At 46.6% G+C, this 19,011-nt stretch overlaps 1 protein-coding gene across 1 annotated transcript in view; it reads left to right on the top strand.

The window, feature by feature from the left end:
* The window catches only part of TNR (tenascin R), a 113,170-nt gene extending 100,159 nt beyond the window's left edge, over window positions 1-13,011 (top strand). The window contains exons 17-21 of the mRNA XM_084848180.1: window positions 1,755-1,906; window positions 6,918-7,014; window positions 8,691-8,852; window positions 11,277-11,440; window positions 12,018-13,011. Coding sequence (XP_084704306.1) covers window positions 1,755-1,906; window positions 6,918-7,014; window positions 8,691-8,852; window positions 11,277-11,440; window positions 12,018-12,137 — 695 coding nt within the window. The 3' untranslated portion in view covers window positions 12,138-13,011. The remainder of the gene's footprint in view (window positions 1-1,754; window positions 1,907-6,917; window positions 7,015-8,690; window positions 8,853-11,276; window positions 11,441-12,017) is intronic.
* The last annotated feature ends 6,000 nt before the right edge of the window (window positions 13,012-19,011 follow it).

Below are 19,011 nucleotides of genomic sequence, written 5' to 3'. Positions count from 1 at the left end.
ATACACTTTGCCAGCACAATGTCCCAGCTTTAATCCTGGCATTTCCAACTAGCAGGGCTGGGAAGGACATTTCTCCCTGAGACATTAGAGAAGAGACTATGCTGGGCTCAGTGAACTGGTACTCCAATGTAGTATGAGGCTGTTATAAGAGGTAGTGGTTATATCCAGCAAAAGGACTGCAAGGAGACTAGAAGCTGAACTCCAGTGTAGAGGTCAAGAGGGAGAATCCTGGGCAATCACTGTGGATCTTGTTTAATTCTCAATAGAGCCTTAGTTACAGCATGTAGGCCTCTGTCTTTCACGGGCTGAGAAAGCACTCTTAAAACAGAGGCCTCCCTCCGTTTTTGGAAGTCCCATAGCTCAGTATCAGAGGCGCCATCTTCACGGATTATTTAGTGCAGAGTGGGAGCACTTTGAGGTCATTCATGTCACATGATGTCATCTCCAGTCCGCAGCCATCCAGCAGCTTCCATCCCAAGAAGACGCATTTTCAGAAACTCCTTTTGCTCCAGTTTTTTTTAACTTAAAGCAGCCCCCAAGCAGTCCCGCTGCTGTGTGCATTAAATCCTAGGCATGCCTCTGTGATGTGGCTGTGACCTGGCAGTGACATGGTCGGGGGGACACCCCCCCTTCCCTTTTTCTTCCCATTTGCAGAAGGAGCTTTTGGAGGCTTCCTTTCCCACTTCCCGCTGTAGCCTCTTTACCCATTCACAACAAGCAGCCTGCCTTTCTGGAGTAACCTGTGAGCCAGGGAGGGAGCAACAAGCAGCCTGCCTTTCTGGAGTAACCTGTGAGCCAGGGAGGGAGCAAGCAAGCGAGAGGCAGCAGGGATGTGGGGAGCTCGGGAAGTGCAGTAGCAGCTCCATTCTCTGCTGTTTCTCATTCATAAATCGGGCAGGTGGGGCGGAGGAAGCCACTATCGCCCCCTCCCCCTACAGGAGGCCGGCTAGTCTATTGAAGTAAATCGCCATTCTGACGGGGAGGAATAGCACTGTGGCGCTTTTATGCCTGAGCAAGGCAAGCTAGTTAGTCCCAGTGAGGTAAATCGCCTTCTGATGGGGAGGTGTAGCAATCTGATGAAAGGGCAAGGCAGGCTAGTTACAGAATTGGTATTACTTGCTCTCTGATTCATAAGAGCTGGGGGAGCTAGGGGTGGGAAACAAGCCTCTCTCATCTGCTGAGCACACTTCCCAGGTTGGTGACTCCTCCCAGACTCCTCCCAACCAAACCCAAAGTTTCAAGGCCCGTGTGACTGGGAAAGCATTTTCTGGGTGCCGTATACTCCGCTTTTCTTGTTTCATGCATCCCTGATGGACCAAAGCCGATTTCATGAAGATCTGGATAATACCATGACATGCTTCTCATTCTCTTGTCGTGCAGATCTGGCCGGAGACATGCTTGAATTTAGAAGGTCCCAACTTAAAGTGATCCAGGAAAGGCTCCTCCTGGGTAGCTAAGGCCAACTGTGTGAGATGAGACCAACAGTCTTGTTTAGATCAACTTCCTCCAGAGTCTTGCACCTTTTCCTCTTGCAGTGCCAACCACTAGAAGTGTCCCCTAGCTCAGTGCCCCTGTTATCAGCTCCAATGAAATCATTTTAAAAACAGGTGCAGTTTATTCCCCTTGCAGTGAACTTGCAGGAACTGACTTTACTGTCATGGTCTTGGCTTACTGTGAACAAATGTGCCTGCCGATATGGTATGTAAACAGGAGCGCGAGATCCCTTCTGATGTGTTACTGCCCTCATTTTGCAGGTGGCCGAGTGTTTATGAATCCTCAGGACTGTGCCCAGCATTTGATGAATGGTGACACGATGAGTGGTGTTTACACCATCTCCCTTAATGGGGACCTCAGCCAGAGAGTGCAAGTGTACTGTGACATGACCACAGACGGCGGTGGATGGATTGTAAGTGAGCAGACAGCACCACATGTTGTCCACGTCCCTTTTTCCCTTTCAAAAGGCCACATCCAGGCGGCGTTAAGGACTTAGCAGAGTTATTTCATTCATGCACAAGGTTCGTAAGTGCACCCAAAGGCCTCTCCCTACAAACAGCTCAGAACAAAAGGTAAAAATAGAGTGGCATTAAAAGACCAGAGGACCAGCCTAAAATTATAGCTGTCCCACTAGTTCCTGAAGGTTAGCAATACACACTCCAGCTGTCCAGCTTTACCAGAGACAGTCTTAATTCTCTGGTACCTGCTCCTGGTACAGACCCTAACTGGTACACTGACCCTAATTTGTCCCTATTTGGGGGAATGCCTTATTAAAGTTTTCTTAATTTGAGTGTCTAGAATAATAATTCTTGACAGTTCAGCTTGCTCTCATGAATCTCTAGAACAGCCTTCCCCAACCTCATGCCACCCACATGTATTAGACTACAACTCCCATCATCCCCAGCCACCAGAAATTGCTAGCTGGGATGATGGGGTTGACGTCTAACACATCTGGAGGGCACCAGGTTGGGGAACACTGCTCTGGAAATTAAATCAGCAGGTGGGGGAAAGCGGATGCATTGACTCTTGTCCACATACATGCGTATGAATGCTGTATAACACACCGTCTGCCACTTCACACTTTGCTGCTACTGAGTTATATTTTGAACTGCTGATAACACATGGTAGGATAATTATGTTCTTTCCCTATTTTTTTACCTCTTTGCTTTTAAATCAGCATAACACAGGCTGTGGCAGAATAAACTAACACAGCATACAACAAGCAGCATAGAGCATCCTTCTTCTCTTAAAAGAGTCTTAAACCAAGAAAGAAAGTTGCAAAACCCACCAGTTGAAGGCCAGTACTCTAAAGGACATCAAACTGGTGGCTCTAATGATCCAAGAGCATCTCTTTGAGCCTTTCTACACGAGGCTTTTAGAGGCTTTTATTGTGCACTCATGATTGCTTATTCACAATAGTTTGTGGATCCTTCATGAAGTCATCATCCTCCAGGGCCTCTCTGGTGCTTTGCAACCATTATCATATTTTTTTTCCTAATGAAGAAAGTCTGGTATTCCTTCGAAATGGCAGAATGAGAATCTTGTGTAATTATGCAATTCTGCTATACCACAACACCATCTAGTGCTTGCATAAGAAAACATATAGAAAGGCAGAGAAGAAGAAAAACGCCAGAAAAAAGCATATGTAAAGGAGCCGATCTTAATCCCACAAAGAATCCAGAAGCAGAAACCTCAGTAAAGATGGGGGATAAAAGCCTCATGTAGAAATGCCCTTTGTGGCTTGAGATAGTTGCTTCTCTCACTTCCTGAACCAGCATGTAAGCAAGGCAGGCACAATCCTTCCACTGGTAATTCCATGCCTGGCATCTGCCAGTGCATAGTGACATCTGCTTTGCCATTCCTCTTCTCTTGCTAGCCGAAGTACTGGTGTTCTTAGAGCCTTTTCATGCATTACACAGTAGTGTAAGCACTGAAAGTTAACTCAGCAGCTGAGTGCCACAGACAATACTGGCTTCCTAATGAATATAGGTATATGATGCATATATTTGCAAGCACAAGTTTATCTTCACTTGTTTGTGTTTTCACACTTCACATTTTTAGGTAAAACTTAGAGTATCTTAGGTGTGCTCCTTAAAAATATAATGTGTGAAGCAGTCCTAAATTTGTGAATTTGGTTTCCTGTCTTATGACAGCAGAGTAAAAGGAGGGTTGAGCACAGTCCCACAGTGATGAATTGCAAGTAACTGCCCCATAGGAGGAGCCTAGTTTTGCTGGGTCCTAAGATCTATCCTGTAACTTGCTTGCCATGATGGCATCCACCCTTGTCCTTAGTAAAGACTACCAGTGCACATCACCATTGCCTAAGCAGATGTTACACGCATGTTGCATGGGATGACACCTTGGCAGCCTTTTTTTATTAGAGAAAAGTTTCTTCAGGAGACAGTGGTTTAGAATGGAAAGCAGAGCATGTTACCTTTTTCCCTGCCTCCTGCTTCTCTGCCCCAAATCCATGGTTCTTTTCTCCGTATGAGGTTCCTGATGCATGTTTGTAAGGGTAGAGACAAAACTCTGTGATGGGGGGGGCCTTCAGGGAACCATTTGAAACTGAGCAGCAGCAGACAGGGAAAGGGTTAAGTACACACCAAAGCCCAGTTTTAAATTGCCCTCTCCTAAAGCAGCTTTTATCTTAAACCCCCCCAGCAAAAATGCCATCAGAGCTTTGGTAGTAGCTTTTAGGTGTTACATGTAGTTAGGCTGTTAGATAAGGTATGAAAGGGAACAAAGCAAAAGCACTAGTCAAAAACAAAACTAACTAGCCAGGGCACTCCATTTTCCATGCCTTAGGGACCAAGTTAACAATAGCTACACTCAGAGAGATTCCCTGTGATTTATTTGATACTTAACCTGCAACTCCTTTTGAGAGCAAAGCTGGAGCTGATTCATGGTGCTATCAAGCAAATTAATCGACAGTGTCTTTTGACATTTGGATGCTTACTGCTCAACATATGGCAGCTATGCAAAGACTGCAGTAGATGCAGGCTGGCCCACTGAAGGCCTGTGGGCAGGATTTAGTCTGTGAATCAGCTCTGCCTGCTTCTGAGTGGCCCTACCAAATCTTAATCAAAGTGTGGTGAAAACACCACCACCACCAAAACTGGCTTTGCTCACATTTTCACTTGTAAGAAATACTTCTGTCATTCCATGTATATTTCACTAAAATGTTACTGCCTTGTTAACCCCTGCGCATTCTGGAAAAGCAGAGGACCACTGCCAATGTAACCCCTGAGGACATCTTTCAGGAAACACCTTATTTCCTCAGCTCCCCAACTGATTACCTTCCATACCTGTGAAGTCCTTCGTGCTAGCAGATGCCACATTTATTATCAAGTCTAACCATCCAAAGGGAGATTGGATCAGTCCTGCTCCTGAGAATATATTGGCCTCTGAGAATACAGAGAGTTTTTAAAGGGAAAAGCCATTTGTTACGGAATCAAATGAGGAATCTCGGTCTTAAGGCACAACTAAGGGATACGGCAGCAAAGCCTCGAGCCGCTTCGCCTGTGCTCCGCTGGTGCAACATCTGGATGGAGGAAACGGCTGAGCCTAGTCTTGCTGCCTCACAGCACCACCCTGATAATGGTTGGAAAAGCTACTACAACTTGTCAGCCTAACTGGATCAGGTGTCCTGGGGAGCCAGTAGGGCCCCTGCTGCTGGCCGTATATATTTACTGTGTCAGTCTGAGCAGCTCATCAGTGAGTGCAGCTGCTGTACAGGCTCCCTGCCTGCCTGCCTGCCTACCCTGGACTCCTTCACCTGCTCCTGCTCTCTCTGATCTTTCCCTGCCTGCTCTGGGACCTGCACACCTTCCTATCTTGTGCTACATTACCTGCCTCAGGCCCTTCAGAATCAGGGTTGCCACCTTTAGAGTTGACCTGCCTGCTGTGGATCCCACTGCTTGTTTCTGCACATGCTGGACCCTGATTTTATCAGTTTAGGCACATTAACTCGGGGAAGAAAGGAATAGTTCAAGAGATGGCACATTAAAAAAACATTTAGTTGCCCCAAAAGGGATGTGTAAGAAGTGGAGAGTGAATGAGCTTTGCAGGATCAAATCCAGGGATGAGATATGCCTAGACTTAATCCAGAACCAATCAGATGTGGAATAAAGGAGCTAATCAGGAGGGGACATTCCTCAGGAGGGGACAGAGTGTGAGAGTGGGAAGGACAGGTTGTTGGTGTGGGAGTCTTAGGATTTGAAGGTACCAAAGCACCGAGGAAGGGAGTTTGTGTTTCAGGCACCTAATGAAGGCATGAGCGTATGAATGTATTAGAAGGCAGAGGCAGAGATGTAATGTCTGTGGCCTTGCTAGTTGGCAGGAAAACCAGGGCACTGCACAGGCCATAGGACAGCAGGACTAGCAGTAAGAGGAAGTCCCTTGGGTGAACCATACACAAAGGTAGGGCAGAGCTGACAGGAACCAAAACTACGGCACCATGTTGTGAGACCAAGGGGAGAAGCCACCCAGATATTCCTCACAAGAAACGGCAGGTGAATGGGTTACTCCATCAAAATGCTAGGAGAAAATGTAGCGTGTGATCACTTAGGTCTCATGTTGTCCCCAGCTGTTCCTTTTGAGCAAGCCAGTGAGCTGTTACGAAGACATGTGCAGGCTTACCCTTAGCCAGAGAGAGAGGACAACTTCCCCCAAGGGTGGACAATCTGTCTTTGATCCCACCCTGCTCCTGGCACAGCACACACAGAGTCCAAATAAGGCTGTGAAATGTACAGTGTGGATTCCCAGCACGGCCAGCATGGATTTGGGAAGCAAAATGTTTGTCTGCTTTATGCACTTCAAAGCCTGCCTATCCAATTTCATGCTAAAGGTCTTGCAGACAGAACTGCCCTGTGCTGAGGAGCTAAACGTGCTTTGCCTGGTCTCCAACAGGAAGGCTGGCTTGAAAACAAAGATGCTGGTTTTCTTGCTGATGATTTGATGCTCTCACGGCTGAGCAGGGATGATCTGTGTCCTACATAATATCCATCACACCACACTGGGCTCACTTGAAAAGTGGTCCAGGAAAGACTGATCAGATAAAACATATCAGCTTACTGAGGATGCATCCCTTATTTTCTGGGATGAGCATGGCAATGAGATCATGTTTCAATCTTTTATAGGACTACAAGCTATAAAGATAGGAAGGCATGACGACCACTCACTCAAGCCTGAACATTCATGCACTGAGAGTAAGGAATGGGTCAAATCAGCTATGGGACACCCCTGGAGTTTTGTAGGTGAACTTTAAAGCCTTAAGCGTTGCCAATTTGAAGTTTCCATGTCAAAGAGTCACACAGTTTCCTGTCATTTCACCTGTAACAAAAGCCACCTGTAGGCGCCCTGTGACTCTTCTCATCTATTGCAGGGATTTGTATGCTTCACCTTTGTCCTTTCTTTCTTTGCAGGTGTTCCAGAGGCGGCAGAATGGGCTGACAGATTTCTTTCGGAAATGGGCAGACTATCGGATTGGCTTTGGAAACCTGGAAGATGAGTTCTGGCTGGGTAACAAACCTTTGCCCTTTGTTTGTCCCGACTCTTATCAGTGGAGAAACTAGACACCTGCCCATCATATCCTCTTACAACAAGCACACTCAGTCTCTCTTTCTTTCTGTCTCTCTCCGGTGTTCATTCATTCTTCGCAGTCTCTACATTGACAGAGAGCTTATCTGTCTCTTTCCGTCTTTCTGTATTATCCATCAATCTGCCTTTTGACTTGTCAGGTTTCTTCATTCTTTGTCCTGGCTGTGCTCATCATTAATGTCATGTGCCTTTCAGGCTATGTGGCATGAAAGGCACATAACTGGGGCCTGGCCTCTGCCTCGTTTGTTAGGTAGCACAGCAAGATTAATTGCACTTTTACCTCTGTGGAACTGTGCTCATCAAGCATCTCTTTGCTCACAAAAGAATCTTGATGGAGCCATTTCATTCTGTTCCTGCGTGCGCGCGTGTCCTTTCCTGCATCACAGATACACTCTGCCATATAGCCTGATTGGCATTTTCTGCTTAGGGGAAAGCCTAAGCATAAATAGAGGAATTATTCTGGATTAAGTCCAAGTTCACTGCAATAGGCAATTGTACAGCTAATGCAATATTCAACTTAACCCTATCCACAGTGCCTGAGAAGGATGTATCAACTCTACATAATTAAACAGGTTTAATAGTAACTCTGTCACTGCAGGGAACTCTGGAACTGTTGTTCTGTGATGGTCAAACTACATGTTATGCTAAATGTGTAGTGTGTGACTACATCTGTTTTTTAAAAAAAATATAATACTAAGCACCCCCCTCTGATTTTTACTTGGACTGCAATGGATGAGAAGAGAAATTTAACCCTTCCCGTCCCCCAGCCACATTCAAAATGAAAATCCCTCTCTCTCTCTCTCTCTCACACACACACACACACATACACACTGGAATTAGCTTTAGAAAAACAACTCCCATTGATGCCAATGGGAGCTTTATTTTTAAGTCTAACTGTAGTGCATCTGTCTTGGCTCTGCCTTCTAATAAAGAGCAGCGTTCACTTGTGGCTCAAGAGGTCAGCTTGGGAGTTTTGACTAAGGCCTACCACAAGAGATCACTTTTATTTTATTTTCGTGCCTACACCAGCTCTTTAAACGGGGATGATTAGGGACTTGAGTGAGGCCTTTCATTTCCCATGCACAGTGCAGCCCCCCACCCCCGTTGATTGGGAGTTTGCTTTTGTTCACCACCATCGAACCTCTCCCTCCCTCTCAGTATAGGGTAGCACGAGTTGGCTCCTATTATAACATAATTCCCACTCACCCTGTCCCTGCTGCCACCAGATGGGGGGAGGGGGGAGGAGGAGGAGGAGGAAGGGAAAAGTGGCAAATACAATGAGTGACAATGGACATGCTCTGAGATCCTTGGAGATGGTAATGAGGACGCTGCGAGCAGGAGGCCTGGCCTCTAGGTTCCATCACCTGTAACCCCCATCCTAGATCCACAACTTCCCAAAACAGGTGTTGAGCCTGGACAGCAAGTCTAGACCCAGGGCAGGTATATATTCTTAAGGAGCTGGGCAGATTTCTGCTCTGCTACTATTCCCAATTCCCTGTCATGACATGTACCTTAAATGCCTATTCTCATTCCATGTTGTTCGCATGATTTCTAGGTACACAATCTTACCAAATCTCATTGTTTAATTTTTCCTCTAGGGCTAGATAACATGCAAAAGATCACATCCCAAGGGCGCTATGAACTGCGGGTAGATATGAGAGATGGCCAGGAAACAGTCTACGCCTATTATGACAAGTTCTCCATTGGAGATGCTAGGAGCCTGTACAAGCTCCGGATAGGGGACTACAATGGCACTGCAGGTACAAACATGGCAGGCGCTCCCACTGCCCCCAGTCCCTGACCTTCTCAAACAGGCTCTTCTTCTTGCTAGGGCCATGTCTTTCATGAAGCAGGGTGAGGCCCTGGATCGGGAGGGGCAGAGCAGCCCCCTCCTCACTCAGGAACGCAGGCATGCCGCCAGCCCCCTCCTCCGCCTGAGCACTCCCCCCTCCTGGCTCAACCCACTCCCCCCACCCCACCCCCAGCTCTGCCACCCACCCAGGAGTGCCACCTGCAACCCTCCAGTGCCGAGGAGCGCTGCCGCTGCCGCTTTGCCGGAGAAGTGATGGTAGCTGTGCTCCTAGGCAGCGGCAGATCTGTTCCCAATGTTTTGCTCTCTGAGGAAGGAGCCCCATCCTTTTTCAGAGAGTGAGGCCATGGGGCAAGACCTGAGATGACCTCCGACCTGACTCAGCCATAGGAACACCACCGCCATCTTGCTGTGGTGGGGAAAGCGGCCCTAAAACATCGTTTTTCCCACTGTGGCTGGGCGATGATACTGGCGCTGCAACAGCTGTGTGCTGCAGATAGTGGGCACAGAGGGTAAGAAGTGGAGGCATGGGGTGGAGGAACCCTACTCAGCAAAATGCCTTCAGCTGGCCCTGCATCTCCCCTTCCTTTCCACGTTTAACAGCCCTCCACGCCCCTGCCTTCCATGCAATAACAGCCAGCACCTGCTCGCTCCATGCAGTCCATGCATAAAATCTCTGTGAAACCCCTCCCTCTTACTGCATTCTCCCCCTCCTCAGGCTCAACTCATAGGGTGGAAATGGATAAATAGGAACCACGCAGGGGCTTCTTTGAAACGCACTCTGTAGCTTCTGTAACAGCTTGCATACATAAGGGGCTCCTGAGGATTTTATTTACTTACTTACTTACAGCATTTGTATACTGCTCCACATCTAAACAGATTCTGGAGTGGTGAACAACAAGAGATAAAAGGAACAAAAGTTAAAAGAAGAAACATGATATTAAGATTATTCTTTAAAAAACAGAGTGCCAATAAAGCCGAGGCTGGTTAACCAAGGAAGGCTTCCTGGAAAAAAGCTGTTTTCAGGAGGTGCTGAAAACAAACCAGTGTTGGCACCTGCCTGACCTCTAGAGGCAGGGAGTTCCATAGGAGGGGAACCACCACAATGAAGGCTCTTCTCTGGGTGAACTCCAGTCAGGCCATAGGTCCATATGGAACCACCAGGAACATACCCTCTGATGACCTCTGTGATCAGACAGGTTGGTAAGGGAGAAGGCACTCTCTCAGGTATCCTGGTCCCAAGTTGTTTAGGGCTTTGTACACTAGTACCAAATCCTTAAACCTGGCCTGGTAGTGAATAGGCAGCCAGTGGGCTCCTTCACACGGGGTTTTTATCCTGCAATTGAGATTGCTCCTCCACTGAAGTTTGCGGGCTCTTTACACGATGCCGTGACCCTCCAGGGCGTCTCCTGTACTAAATGCCCTTTGTTCCGTTGTTAAATAGATCACAGATAATGAGCTATCAAATTTCCACTTGAGTTCCCTCCATGATAATGGAAGACTCAGATATGATATAGGGAGAAGGAAGGGGAAGGGGGTGGGGGGAAAGGAAGTGGGTGAAAAAGGGAGTCGTGATCCTGCATTTGAAATGGAAGCAGAAAGCCCCGCATTTAGGCTGGTGTACAGATGCCCAGTGAAGTTCCCTCAGGAAAAGATATGGGATAGACATAGCTTAGTGCTCAAAAGGTCCCAGGTTCGATCTGTGGCATCTCCACCTAAATTAGTCTCATGAAGAGATGCTCTGCCTCAAACTCTGGAGAGGTGCTGCCAGTGGAAACAAAGATTACTGGGTCAAATGGACCACTAGTTGAAGACAGTATAAGGCAGCTTTATGACTCCCAGTGCAACACATGGCTGGAAGCTGTAAACACCTGCCTCCCGCACGTCAGGTGATGAGCTGTTCAAGTGGGGCCCAGTCTTATGCTGTGCCAAAACTGAAGGTGGTGCTTGCTGCCATTTTTTTGCCCCCACAAAGTGGCAAATTTTCAGAGGAGCTCCAAAGGGGGCAACAGTGTTCTCCCATTGTGACAACTGGGATACAGTCCCTCTCCCCCAGTTCATACTGACAGCATCGTGAGCACTGCATAGGAGAGGAATGGTTGAAATATTGGGGCGATTCACATGTGCATGTGTATCACTCCATAACACACTGCTCGATGACTTGCAGCTGAACCCGTGAAAGGCCTCCATTGAAGTGTGTTGTGTCTGAGGCAATGTGACAGCTCTGGCGGTGGCATTTGATAGCTCACTTCCACGTGCGAGTCATTGCTGGATGTTGCTGCAGTCATTGCACGATAAACAGATGTGTGTGAGCTCACAGCTGTGCCTTTGCAGGGAAAGGGGAAATGTCCTAAGAGGATGTCTTCTGTTGCAGGAGATTCGCTCACCTATCATCAGGGACGTCCATTTTCCACTAAAGACAGAGACAACGACGTTGCTGTTACAAACTGTGCCATGTCATACAAAGGGGCCTGGTGGTACAAGAACTGCCACCGGACCAACCTCAATGGCAAGTATGGCGAGTCTCGACACAGCCAGGTAAGGGCAGGGTCAATGCAGAGCTCAGCTCCTCTGCTTGTTAATGACATGTTTTGCGAGCCTCTTAAACAGAACGCTGGTATAGGTGTAGCAGCTACAAGTGTGAGCTGCGAGCCAGGCAGTCCCTGGTTTAAATCTCACTTCAGTCATGAACGCAATAGGAGGGGTTAGGTAATGTTCTCAACCTCACCCCCCACCACACCCCTTTGCAGAATGGGGGTAATAAACTGGTCCCAGGGCAGGCCCTACCCTTGGGCAGGGTGAGGTGGCCTGCCTCTGACGGCAGATAAAAGCCAGCAAATGGTCAATTACCGAGTTCATTTTTATATCTTTACTACTAAGCACTGCCATTTGGATTTTCTGTGTCAGACACCAAAATGTCTTGGGCCATCTCTACTGGCTTGTCTTAGGCCTGAAATGGTAGTTCGCCATGTGATCATCTCCCCAGGTCTTGTTTGGAGTTTTGTTTTGTCTTGGGGAAGAAATAGCAGCGGGGCGGGGGAGTGCCACCTGAATGCTTCCAAGTGTCCCTGCTCCCTTTGGACATAACTTTTCCTCTGTTTGCCCCCCACCCCAGGGTATTAACTGGTACCACTGGAAAGGGCATGAGTTCTCCATACCCTTTGTGGAAATGAAGATGCGGCCCTACAACCATCGCAACCCCTTGGGCAGGAAACGGCGGTCCATGCAGCTGTGAAGTGGCAGGAAACCCTCTGGAAGAGCAGCCCTTCTCTGTCATTTGTTTGTATTTTATAATATGGAAAGGAAGGAGCAAAAGTAATCCTGAGGTAGCAGCCTGCTCCATACTGAGTGGGTGAAGGAAGCTATGACACCCCAGAGGTCTGGCTCACTTTGGTCAGGGAGCAACCTTGATGCTTTGCTGTCATTCCCAGTGACTTGTTGAGTTCCTGCCCAGCCCCACCTCCATTCAAGAAGAGTTACGGTTTGTTTGTTTGTTTGTTTGACTGATTCCTCTTGAAGCTGTTAGGAAATGGCTTCGTTCAAGGTTTTCTTCTTGCTCTCATTTCTGTTGTAGGTGCTTCCTTTCACATGCCAAACTGCTCTGCCAGGGAGCAGGGAGGTTCCCAGAGCTATTGTTGCTGGTGCGGCTGCTATATGAACTAAGCGATGTTTTCACAACAAAGCCGACTGAGTCAGCATCAGCCAGGAAGGAGATTCCAAAATTTGGGTACTTTTTAAAGCCACTTTCAGAGGTCACACCAATCCGTTCCTTTAAAGACCTGACAGTTGGCTCCCTTTCACACGTGCCAAGTGGGCAATACGCCATCCTTCCCAACAGAAGAAACCAAGGCCAGCCTCACACACTCCCCAAAATAGCAGCCTCCACAGATCACATTCACAGGAACAAATGCAAACAAACATAATTACTGATGCAGAAGTAGTTTGGGGAGCAAAGGCTTCTCTCCTGGATTGTTCTCATCATGTACCATTTTACAGACATTCCAAAATAAGTTTCTCACAAACATTTATTTCAATTAACAAGCACCTTTACATGCTTTAAACTTTTCTTCTGAAAGAGGAGCTTAAGAGAGAAATAAACAGGGGTCTTTAAAGAGCCCATGTCTGTGCGCCTCAACAGTCCATTTATAAAAATCCTTCGAAGTACAGCAACCTTCAGCTCTATAGGAAGCAACTCTCTGTGGCCGTTGCTTCCAGTAGTATAGACAAACATGGTCAGTGAAGGCTCACAAGAAACTATGGAAAAACACAGCAGAGGAAACCTTTTGAGTTAACAACATAATTACACCAGCCCTCATCCTCCTTTGTTGGGGAAAGTTGAAGTACGCACTCCTGGGCATGAAACAGGTGAATAGTACAGACATATGGCATTTATCTCCTTCCTAGCCCCCATAAAACTGCTTAAGGGTGCAATCCTATGCATGTTTAGACAGAGAAAAGGTCTACAACCCCTTTTCTCTTTCTAAAGATGCATAGGATTGCACCCTAAGATTGTTCATCTTTCTCTAAGCACTGCCTTTGGAGGTGCAAAGTACACATTATGTGGGATTATCTCTGATAGGATCACCTGATACTTTGGGTTTGTTTTTGCTTTTTACTGAAATGCAGCAGTGAAGGGGACACTGCCACTTTCTTTGGAACAGCATCTGGGATGTGTATATGTCTAACCCTTTCCTTCCATGCTAGCTCCCCTGTCAAAATCCTCCCAACCTTTTGCCTCCCCAGGCCAACCCTGCCCTTCAAACTGCAGTCTCAGTGGCTGAATTTGGGGTGTGCGTGTGTGTGTTTTAAAAGCTATAAAACTAATTGTGGAACTAATTATAAAGTGTACAGTCAGGGCCAGAAATATTGGAACAAGGATAACTGTTTTGGCAGTTGGCCTCTGTACACCACCACATTGAAGTTGAAAGGAAACACACCCAGATGGGAGCAAAGGCAGGACCTTCAGCTGTAATTCAAGGGGTCTGACAAAAGTGGGGCACTAACCATTCAGGAAGGACAGCCAGTGGCATACACACACCCGCATTGTTGGTGGCTCATAAGTAATGGAACGAATGGCTGACAAGCAGCTGCATGGCCAGGTGTGGCCTGTTTCCTGGGTGCCCCATGACCAATCAAGCAGATAAAAGGCCTGGAGGTGGTTCTGAGTGTTACGTTTGCATTTGGTAGCTGTTCCCTGGAACTCCCAACATGAGGTCCAAAGAGGTGTCCGTGCAAGTGAATGAGGCCATCATTAGGCTGAGGAAACAACATAAACCCATCAGAGAGATAGCAAAAACATTGGGAGTGGCCAACACAACAGTTTGGAACATCCTGAAAAAGAAGGAATTAACTGGCAAGCTCAGCAACAGCAAAAGGCCTGGAAGACCACGGAAGACAACTAAAGTGGATGACCGCAGAATTCTGCTCATGAAGAGGAACCCTTTCACAACATCTAGCCAGGTCAAGAACGCTCCCGCGGAGGTAGGCATGTCATTGTCAACATCTACAGTCAAGAGACGGCTTTATGAATGTAAATACAGAGGCCTCACAACAAGGTGCAAAGCACTAGTAACGCTCAAGAACAGAAAGGCCAGATTAGCCTTTGCCAGCAAACACTTAAAAAAGCCTGCCCAGTTCTGGAATAAGATTCTTTGGACTGATGAAACCAAGATTAACTTACACCAGAATGATGGGAAGAGAAAAGTATGGAGAAGGAAAGGAACAGCTCATGATCCAAAGCATACTACATCATCTGTCAACCATGGTGGAGGCAGTGTTATGGCATGGGCAGGTATGGCTGCCAATGGAGCCGGGTCACTGGTGTTTATTGATGACCTGGCTGCTGATAAAAGCAGCAGGATGAATTCTGAAGTGTATAGGGCTATACTTTCTGCTCAGATTCAGCCAAATGCTGCCAAACTGATAGGGCGCCGCTTCATATTGCAGATGGATAATGACCCAAAACGTACAGCAAAAACTACCCAAGAGTTTCTGAAGGCAAAGAAGTGGGATGTTCTTCAATGGCCAAGTCAGTCACCTGATCCCCACCCAATACATCATGCTTTTCACTTACTGACAACAAGACTGCAGGCAGAAAGACCCACAAACAAGCAGCAGCTGAAGGCAGCTGCAGTAAAGGCTGGCAAAGCATCTCGAGGGAGGAAACTCAGCATTTGGTCATGTCCATGGGTTCCAGACTTCAGGCAGTCATTGACTGCAAAGGATTTTCATCCAGGTATTAAAGGCGATCCTTAAGTTTGAAATGATGTTGGTTCGTTCCATTACTTATGAGCCACCAATGATGGGTGTGTGTGTATGCCACTGGCTGTCCTTCCTGAATGGTTAGTGCCCCACTTTTGTCAAACCCCTTGAATTACAGCTGAAAGTCCTGACTTCACTCCCATCTGGGTGTGTTTCCTTTCAACTTCAATATGGTGGTGTACAGAGGCCAACTGCCAAAACAGTTATCCTTGTTCCAATATTTCTGGCCCTGACTGTAGTTCTATCCTTTCTAAGGTGGTAAACCTGTGCCTGGACTGTCCCACTTCAGACCTTTAATGGCAGTGGTGGTGGGAGATCATACAATTAAATGCTGTCCCACAACAAGTCTTACACATGGAAAAACTAGCATATCAGGGAAATGGCTATGCTAAAACCCCTACCTTGACATATAGTTTTCTGTGCAGAGGTTGTTTTTTTGTACGGGGGCACATTCAGTCATGTGACTGGGTTTTACCACCTTCAGTAAGAACTAGCCCTTAGTTAGGTGAGTGCAGCAGTTTCAACTGGTCCATGAGCAGTACTTGGGATTATTCTGTCTGAATCTATTTGAGCTTTATTGGCCCAGGAAATTAACCTTCTCTAGATTTTTTCTGTGGCTGCTCAGTCTCTTCCATGCAGAAAATCCCGTGTACGTAAGGGCTTCTCTGAAGTGGTTCTTCTGCACTGCCCATAACATTAAGTTGTGTCTTCAACACCATTCTAGAAATCACCCCATAGGTCATGGAAAATATTGTGAAAATCACTGCATAAATGACAACCTCAACACACACATACACACACACGTTTGAGAGTGGTTTGCCCCAAAAGTTCCCATTTGCAGAGTGAACCATCACCACTTAGGTGGTGAACTTTTCGATAAAAAAATATGAGCAGAATATGTTTGAATGTGTCACATTTAGAAATAAACAGAATTTGAAGGGTTAAAACACACACCACTACAGCTATAAAATCCACTATGAAGAGATTGAAGAGCAGCAACTGAATGTTTCCCTATATTTCTCTGATTCAACAATGAGTTTCCCTCACTGTTTAGCAACAATTTAACAGTAATAAGACTAATAATGGCCTTTAACACGCGCATGCGCACGCACACGCCCCCACACTCCCAAGGAATTTTTAGATTCAAGAGTAGAACAGTGCAAAACTGCCACCTTGTGGTAACATCAGGAAAATACAGTGAATGGAATCAAGCTGGGCTCTGTCTTCTGCTTTTGATCAGCAGAAGTCAGGGCTGGGTGGGCAACTTGTGGCCCTCCAGATGTTGTTGGGCTGCAACTCCCATCAGTCAGTGGTGAGGGATGATGGGAGTTGAAGTCCAACACCACCTGGAGGGCCACAAGTTGCCCACTTGTGGCATAAGTACTCTGTATCACAATGTCCTAGTCCAATAGTGTCTCACTGTGGTCAAGGACCTGAGAGCTGCCCATCATGGCAGGTGAGCCTGTCTCACCCACTGCATAGGGGTCCTTTACTATACTCCACAGCTCCCTAAATTTGAAGTAAAAGCAGAAACAGTCTCACTTGCAGGGAATTTTGAAACAATGGTAGCCTTGTTTTGTTCAGTCGTTCAGTTGTGTCCGACTCTTCGTGACCCCATGGACCATAGCACGCCAGGCCTTCCTGTCCTCCGCTCTCTCCCGGAGTGTGCTCAAGTCCATATTCATTGCATCGGTGATGCTATCTAGCCATCTCATCCTCTGCCGTCCCCTTCTCCTTTTGCCTTCAATCGCTCCCAGCATCAGGGTCTTTTCCAGGGAGTTTTCTCATTAGGTGGTCAAAATATTTGAGCTTCAGCTTCAGTATCTGTCCTTCCAATGAGCAGTCAGGGTTGATGTCCTTTAGGATGGACTGATTTAACCTCCTTGCAGTCCAGGGGACTCGTAAGAGTCTTCTCCAGCACCAAAATTCGAAAGTAGCCTAGCCAGTATGAAAAGAATGAGCCCTCTGCTGCCCTGCAGATTTCAGATGTGAAGAAGGATACGGTACACCAGCGGGTATTTATTATTATTTAATATAGTTATATCCATCTCTTCTGTGCATAGAGCACTCAGGGAACAATCAACTGGTTCAAGAGGGGTTAATCACTTAGGGTAGGCAGACGCCAGGGCTCCTGCACATTTAATAGTTATATAGAAGAGGTTATTTCACTTGCTTTATATTCACTCTTCTACCCAACTAGTAAAGGTGGGGGAGTTGCAACCTCATTTACTTCTGACTACACTACCTCCAGTTCTCCCCTTGTAGCGTTCACCCCTGCATGATCTCAGCTAAAGCAGGTTTGGGAACACGTTTGCTGAGATTACATCTACCTCAACCCACAGATAAGAATATATGTGTACAACACAAAGGGTATGAAAGCGGGCAAAAGGATAGCTACCTGAAAATGCTTTTTCAACAATAGATGTACATCTAAAAAAAAAGATATTGAAAAGGTGAGATATCGTGGGGCACTTTGTCGAAAGCTTTGCTGAAGTCGAGGTATATGATGTCTACAGCATTCCCACGGTCCACAAGGACTCTCCTTGCTATTCTCTGGAAATCTGCATTCAGTTGGATATATCTTCCCCTTTCTCCCTTGCTTTTCGCTTCCCTTCTTTCCTCAGCTACCTGTAAAGCCTCATCAGACAGCCACTTGGCTTTCTTGCATTTCTTTTTCTTTGGGATGGATGTAGTTGCTGCCTCCTGAACAATGTTACGGACCTCCGTCCATAGTTCCTCAGGCACTCTGTCTATCAGGTCTAATCCCTGAAATCTATTCCTCACCTCCACTGTATATTCATATACGGGATATGATTTAGGTCATACCTGAATGGTTTAGTGGTTTTCCCTACATTCTTCAATTTAAGCCAAAATTTTGCAAGAAGCAGCTCATGATCTGAGCCACAGTCAACTCCAGGTCTTGTTTTGACTGACTGTATGGAGCTTCTCTATCATTGGCTGCAAACTACATAATCAATCTGGTTTCGATATTGACCATCTGGTGATGTCTATGTGTAGAGTTGCCTCTTGTGCTGTTGGAAAAGAGTGTTTGCTATGATCAGCATGTTCTCTTGGCAAAACTCTATTAGCCTTTGTCCTGCTTCATTTTGTACACCAAAGCCATGCTTGCCTGTTATCCTGGTGATTTCTTGACTTCCTACTTTAGCATTCCAATCCCCTATGATGAAGAGGACATCTTTTTTTGGTGTTAGTTCTGGAAGGTGTTGTAGGTCTTCATAGAACCGATCAACCTCAGCTTCTTTGGCCTCAGTGGTTGGGGCATAGACTTGAATGACTGTGATGTTGAATGGTTTGCCTTGGATTCGTACTGAGATCATTCTATCGTTTTTGAGATTGTACCCCAGTACTGCTTTTCCCACCCTTTTATTAACTATGAGTGCTACTCCATTTCTTCTAAGGGATTCTTGCCCACAGTAGTAGATATGATGGTCACCTGAATTAAATTCACCCATGCTTGTCCATTTTAGTTCTCTGATTCCCAAGATGTCGATGTTCAATCTTGCCATCTCATGTTTGACCACCTCCAGCTTACCTTGATTCATTGATCTGACATTCCAGGTTCCTAAACAATATTGTTCTTTACAGCATCGGACTTTACAGACACATCCACAGCTGAGTGTCCTTTCGGCTTTGGCCCAGCCGCTTCACTCTTTCTGGCGCTACTTGGAAATTCCCTCTGCTCTTCCCCAGTAGTATATTGGACACCTTCTGACCTGAGGGACTCATCTTCCGGCGTCATATCTTTTAGCCTTGTGATACGTTCCGTGGGGTTTTCTTGGCCAGAATACTGGAGTGGGTTGCCATTTCCTTCTCCAGTGGACCACATT

This window comes from Heloderma suspectum, chromosome 4, assembly GCF_057233095.1.
Source record: "Heloderma suspectum isolate Gila_16-S chromosome 4, 16-S_ref, whole genome shotgun sequence".
In the NCBI taxonomy this organism is placed as follows: domain Eukaryota; kingdom Metazoa; phylum Chordata; class Lepidosauria; order Squamata; family Helodermatidae; genus Heloderma; species Heloderma suspectum.
The sequence above is the reverse complement of the archived record's forward strand: the minus strand, read 5'-3'. Positions and strand labels throughout refer to the sequence as shown.